Source organism: Pan troglodytes, chromosome 1 (genome assembly GCF_028858775.2).
Source record: "Pan troglodytes isolate AG18354 chromosome 1, NHGRI_mPanTro3-v2.0_pri, whole genome shotgun sequence".
Taxonomy (NCBI): Eukaryota; Metazoa; Chordata; class Mammalia; order Primates; family Hominidae; genus Pan; species Pan troglodytes.
The window spans coordinates 144,327,227-144,333,979 of record NC_072398.2 but is presented as its reverse complement, the minus strand read 5'-3'; the positions used below and the strand labels follow the sequence as shown (position 1 = coordinate 144,333,979).

Here is a 6,753-nt window from a genome sequence, read left to right as displayed (position 1 = left end):
GGGAAAACAGAGAGTAAATAAACACATGCTGAGAAGAGCAATTATCACATAGTGGTTAAAAGTTTAGGTTCTGAACAAGATGCCTGTGTTTGAATTTATACTATTTTATTTTATCTTAAGGAAGTTAATTAGGTTTTCTATGTCTTAACTTCTTCATGGGGATATAATATTACTATCAATCTTACAGGTTTTGAGGACCAAATGAGTTAATACGTGTTAGCACTCATAATTGGTGCCCAACAGTAGCCGTGATAACAGGAAGCTCTGAAAGAAATGGGGTCTCTTACCCTAAGGGAATGCGGATGGGGTAGGGATTGCTGAGGTTTAAGAAAGTTTTCCTGAAATCAATGCAGTCTAATCTGAGGCCTGAAGGATGAGGAGGAGTAAGGTCTGCGGAGGCTGAGTGCATGTGAGAGAGAGAATGTTGAGAGGTGTGGAGGCAAGTGCAGGGTGGAAGAAAGAGCTGGCAGAGAACAGCGCGTGCATAGGATCCATCAGACTGTAAATTGAGCCCATAGTTGCTACATCTCAGGGCTGGCTCCATTCCCAGATCTTACTAAAACACTTGTCAGGGTAAAGGTGGGAAGTTTATCAGAAAGAGAAAACTTAAGGCTTTTAGCCTCTGTCTTATCTCAACGTCTCCTGCTCCTTCTCCCTCTCGCTTTCTCAGCAACATACAATGGGAAAAGCCCCAAACTCCAAAGGTAACACTGGACTGATGCTCTGGCTCCGTTTCCTACACCCATGACCCTGGGCATTCCATGTCTTCTCTAGGTCTCAGATTCCTTCTCTGTAAAAAGTGGTAACAACAATTCTTCCTTCAAGTGCTCATAAAATATGAAAGTTGCACAAACCTACTCAGGTTGAATTATCAACTTTGTTATTGTGTGACCTAGAGTAAGCTACTTAACCATTCTGAACCTCATTTTTCTCATCTGTAAAATGGGAATGATAAGAATAATGTCTCCTAGGGCTTATCTCCCCAACTTTTTATTTTGAAAAATAATTTTATAAAAATTTAAAGAATACCTTTATAACCTTCATATAGATTCACCAACTGTTGACATTTTGTCATATATTTGTTCATCCCCTGTACATGTATGTGTGTGTTGTGACATTGTGACATTTCCGCTGTAAACATTCCAAGATAAATTTCCTAAGAACAAGGAAATTCTTCTACATATCTACCATACCATTATCACACCTAAAACATTTACCATTATTTAAAAATACCATCTAATAAGCGACATATATCCAAAGTTACTCAATTATCTTCAAAATGACTTTTATGGCATTTTTAAAAACTCAGAATCTAATCAAGCTTCATGGATCTATTACCTATTATATCTCTTTTGTCTCTTTTAACACTCTCCCTTTTTTTTTTTTTTTGGTGGGAGGTGGCGGTTCATGACATTGTTATTTTTTAAGGATTTATTCTAGTTGTCTTTAATTGTCCCCAGATTTATATGATTATTCCCTCATTATTAGATTTAGGTAAAATGTTCTTGGCAAAAAGACTGCATAGGTGATGGAGTTACAGCAGCAAGATGGTAGAATGGGAAGCCCCAAACTTTATTCCTCCATGGAGACATTGATTTAACAACAACATACTGTCCAAAGCCTTTATGAAAACTTCAGAAACAGTTCAGAAGTTGCAATATCCCAGGCAAGCTCAAAACCAAAAACACCACATCCAAATGGTTAAGAAGAACCATTTCATTTCAGTTGCATCAGCCTTTCCCCCAATTTGCAAAGCGTATTGCAACTGGGAAAAAGTATCCAGCTTACACCTTCTCCCTTGGGAGAGAAAGAGAAGATTGGAAAATGTGTCCAACATTCTGGCTGTCTAGATGGCTGGCCTACGATCTGATTTCTATCTATCTACCTGACCCAGAGTACTAACCAAATAAGCATGTGTTGGATACCTGAGGGCCACAGAGAACAAAGGAGAGATCATCAGCTTGATACAATGCCAGACAGTCTGCAATATTCCAGACAAACACCAGAGGGAACAAGATATTACAAACTCCTTTTTAAAAAGTGAGCAGGCAGGGAGCAGTGACTCACGCCTGTAATCCCAGCACTTTGGGAGGCCGAGGCATGCAGATCACTAGGTCAGGAGCTTGAGACCAGCCTGGCCAATATGGTGAAACCCCGTCTCTACCAAAAGTACCAAAAAAAAAAAAAAAAAAAAAGATTAGCCGGGCACAGTGGTGAGCGCCTGTGATCCCAGCTACTCAGGAGGCTGAGGCAGGAGAATCCCTTGAACCTGGGAGGTGGAGCTTGCTATGAGCCGAGATCGTGCCATTGCACTCCAGCCTGGGCAACAAGAGCAAAACACCATCTAAAAAAAAAAGGGAGCAAATGTCTCTAATTGTAAAATTATATACACAAACTGAGAGAAGATATAACCCCACAAAAGGTTTCAGAGACCCCAGAATTGCTAGCCAGGATGATTGCTAAGGTTCTTCCCTTGCATGAAACCAGTCTATAAGACCAAGAGAGGTGGCTGAGTTTTCAATTGCCCGAGTCGCAATTCCCTGCACCCCTGCCAGCCCCCACTCCAAAAAAAGGCACACAAAGAAACAGGGAACATGGTGCAATACACACACACACACACACACACACACACACACGAAAATCTCCAGAAACTGAACCTAAAGAAATGGAGATTTACAAGTTACCTGACAAATAATTCAAAATAATCTTTAAGAAGCTCAGTGCTCAAGAGAACACAGATAAGACAACTAAATAAAATCAGGAAAACTACCCGTGAACAAAATGAGAAAATCAACAAAGAGAAACTATAAACAAGAACCAAACAAACATTCTGGTGCTGAAAAATAAAATAATAGAGTTGAAAATTCAATCAATAGATGACTCGATCGAGCAGAAAGAAGAATCAATGAACTCACAGATCACTTGAAACTATCAAGTCAGAGGAACAAAAAGAAAAATGAATGGAAAAAAGTGAAGAAAGCCTAAATAGCTTATATAACACCATTAAGTGGACTAATATACATATTATGAGAGTCTCAGAAAAAGAGAGAAAAAGGTGGAGAGCTTATTTGAAGAAATAATTGCCAAAAACTTCCCAAATCTGAGGAAGGAAATAGACATGCAAATTCAAGCAGCTCAAAGAATTTCAAATAAGAAGAATATAAAGAGGCCCACACTAAGTGACATTGTAATCAAATTGTCAAAAGTCAGAGTCAAAGAGAGACTCTTCAAAGCAGCAAGAGAAAAGCCACTGGTCAAATACAAGTTACCGCTCATAAAATTTTCAGCAACTTTATCAGCAAAAACATTACAAGCCAGAAGTGAGTGAAATAATATATTCAAAGTGCTGAAACAGGCTGGGCATGGTGTCTCATGCCTATAATCCCAGCACTTTGGGAGGCCAAGGCAGAATTGCTTGAGCCCAGGAGTCTGAGACCAACCTAGACAACATGGTGAGATCCCATCTCTACAAAAAATTTTAAAAAATTGCTGGGCATGTTGGTCATGCTTGTGGTCCTAGCTACTGAAGAAGCTAAGGTGGGAGGATCATTTGAGCCCAGAGGTCAAGGCTGCAGTGAGCCATGTTTACACCACTGCAATCCAGCAAGTGAGCAACAGAGCAAGCAAGACCTTGTCTCAAAAAAAAAGTGCTGAAAGAAAAAAAAAAACTACCAGCCAAGGATACTATATTCCCAAGAAACTGTCCTTCAAAAATTAAGGAGAAATAAGTATTTTCCCAGATAAACAAAAGCTGAAGGAGTTCATCACCGTTAGATATGCCTTACAAAAATTGCTAAAGGGAATCCCTCAAGTTAAAATGAAAGAGCACTAGACAGCAACATAAGAATAGGAAAATATAAAGATGATAATCCTTTTGGTCAAATGTTGATGAAAAGAGAGCAGAAGTGGACATACTTTTATCAGGCAAAATATAATTTCATAAACAAAAAAATATTATGTAAGGATAAAAGGGTGATTTCACCAGAAAGATATAACAATTATAAATGCACCTAACCACAGAGCACACAAATATATAAAGCAAACATTGACAGAATTGAAGAGAGATATACAAAGTAAAACAATATCAGTATATTTCAATATCCCACTTTCAATAATGGATTAAATCAACCAGACAGAAGATCAGTAGGCAAACAGATGACCTTCACGCCTGTAATCCCAGCACTTTAGGAGGCCAAGGCGGGCGGATCACGAGATCAGGAGATTGAGACCATCCTGGCTAACACGGTGAAATACCATCTCTACTAAAAATACAAAAAATTAGCCGGACATGGGCGCCTATAGTCCCAGCTACTCGGGAGGCTGAGGCAGCAGAATGGCGTGAACCTGAGAGGCGGAGCTTGCAGTGAGCCGAGATTGTGCCACTGTACTCCAGCCTGGGCGACAGAGCGAGACTCCGTCTCAAAAAAAAAAAAAGAAAGAAAACGGATGACTTGACCAACGCTAAAGACCAATGGGATGTGACAGACATATACCAAATGCTCTAACCAACAACAGCAGAATACACAGTCTTCTCAGAAACATATATAACATTTTTTAGGATAGATTGCATATTAGGCCACAAAACAAGTATAAAGAAATTTAATACCAAATTTTTTTCAACCAAATATTTTTTCTAACCACAATGAAATGAAACTAGAAATTAATAGCAGAAGGAAAACTGGAAATTATATAAATATATGGAAATTAAGCAACACACACTTGAACAACCAATGAATCAAAGAATACCTCCCAAGGGAAATTAGAAAATACCTTGAGATAAATAAAAATGAAAACACAACATGCCACAACTTAAGGGATGCAGCAAAAATAGTACCAAGAGGGAAGTTTATAGTGGTAAATGCCTACATTTAAAAAAGAAAGATCACAAATCAACAACCTAACTTTACAACTCAAGGGACTAAGAAAAGAGCAAACTAAACACAAAGTTACCCAAAGGAAGGAAATAAATAAAGATTAGAGCATAAATAACAAAACAGGAAATAGGAAACATCAGAAAAAAAGTCAATAAAACTAAGAGTTGGTTTTTTTGGAAAAAATACAAAATTGACAAACCCTTAACTAGAATAACTACAAAAAAATACAGAAGACTCAAATAACAAAAATCAGAAATGAAAAATGAGATGTTACATCTAATGCCACAGAAATAAAACAGATCATAAGACACTACTATGAACAATTGTATGCCAACAAATGGAATAACCTAGAAAAAATAGATGAATTTCTAGGAACATATGATCTACCAAGATTGAATGATAAAGAAATAAAAAGCTGAACAGACCTGTCACTATTAATAAGGTTGACTTAGCAGTCAAAAACCTCTAAACAAAGAAAAGCCCAGGATCAGATAGATGGCTTTACTGGAGAAGCAACAAACATTTAAGGGAAAGTTAACATCAATTCTTTCCAAACTCTTCCGACAAATTAAAGAGGAGGGAACATTTTCTTTTTCATTTTGTCTTTTTATTTTATTAATTTTTTTTTTTTTTGAGACAGAATCTTGCTCTTCCACCCAGCCTGGAGTGCAGTGGCGTGATCTCGGAAGAGAAAGGAACATTTTCAAATTCATTTTATCAGGCCAATATTACTTGATACCAAAATCAGACAAAGATACTAAAAGAAAGGAAAACTACAAATATGCACAATGAATATTAATGCAAAAATCATCAACAAAATACTTGCAAACTAAATCCAGTAACACATTGAAAGTATTACACATCATGACCAAGAGTGATTTGTGGAATATAAAGATGGTTCAGCTCTTTCCCTAAGCAGCCTGAAGTAATCTGTGAAAATGGTTCGCTATTCACTTGACCCGGAGAACCCCACGAAATCATGCAAATCAAGAGGTTCCAATCTTCGTGTTCACTTTAAGAACACTCGTGAAACTGCTCAGGCCATCAAGGGTATGCATATACGAAAAGCCACGAAGTATCTTAAAGATGTCACTTTACAGAAACAGTGCATACCATTCCGACGTTACAATGGTGGAGTTGGCAAGTGTGCGCAGGCCAAGCAGTGGGGCTGGACACAAGGTCGGTGGCCCAAAAAGAGTGCTGAATTTTTGCTGCACATGTTTAAAAACGCAGAGGGTAATACTGAACTTAAGGGTTTAGATGTAGATTCTCTGGTCATTGAGTATATCCAAGTGAACAAAGCACCTAAGATGCTCCGCCGGACCTACAGAGCTCATGGTCGGATGAACTCATACATGAGCTCTCCCTGGCACATTGAGATGATCCTTACTGAAAAGGAACAGATTGTTCCTAAACCAGAAGAGGAGGTTGCCCAGAAGAAAAAGATATCCCAGAAGAAACTGAAGAAACAAAAACTTATGGCCCGGAAGTAAATTCAGCATTAAAATAAATGTAATTAAAAGGAAAAAAAAAAAAAGATGGTTCAACATATGAAAATCATCAGTATAATACACCATATTAACAGAATGAAGAGCAAAAACCACACGATCGTCTCAATTGATGCAGGAAAAGCATTTGACAAAATTCAATACCTTTCATGATTAAAAACTACTCAAAAACTAGGAATTGAAGGAAATATAGCTCAACATAATAAAAACCATATATGAAAAGCCCACAATTAACATTGCATTCAAAGGTGAATAAATGAAATCTTTCTCACTAAGATCAGGATTAAGGCAAGGATGCCCACTCTTGTCACTTCTAGCCAACATAGTAGTACAAGTCCTAGCCAGAGAAATCAGGCAAGAAAAAGAATTAT

At 37.8% G+C, this 6,753-nt stretch overlaps 1 protein-coding gene across 1 annotated transcript; it reads left to right on the top strand.

Moving 5' to 3' along the window:
- The first annotated feature begins 5,776 nt into the window (after positions 1-5,776).
- On the top strand, positions 5,777-6,391 carry LOC100611230 (large ribosomal subunit protein uL22-like). The gene has a single exon (XM_054678281.1). It carries the CDS (start codon positions 5,813-5,815, stop codon positions 6,365-6,367), a length of 555 nt encoding a protein of 184 aa, XP_054534256.1. The 5' UTR covers positions 5,777-5,812; the 3' UTR covers positions 6,368-6,391.
- Positions 6,392-6,753: the final 362 nt, after the last annotated feature.

Bases quoted from the DNA above. Each gene is read 5' to 3' on its own strand.
- LOC100611230 (XM_054678281.1), top strand. From the start codon at position 5,813: ATGGTTCGCTATTCACTTGACCCGGAGAACCCCACGAAATCATGCAAA.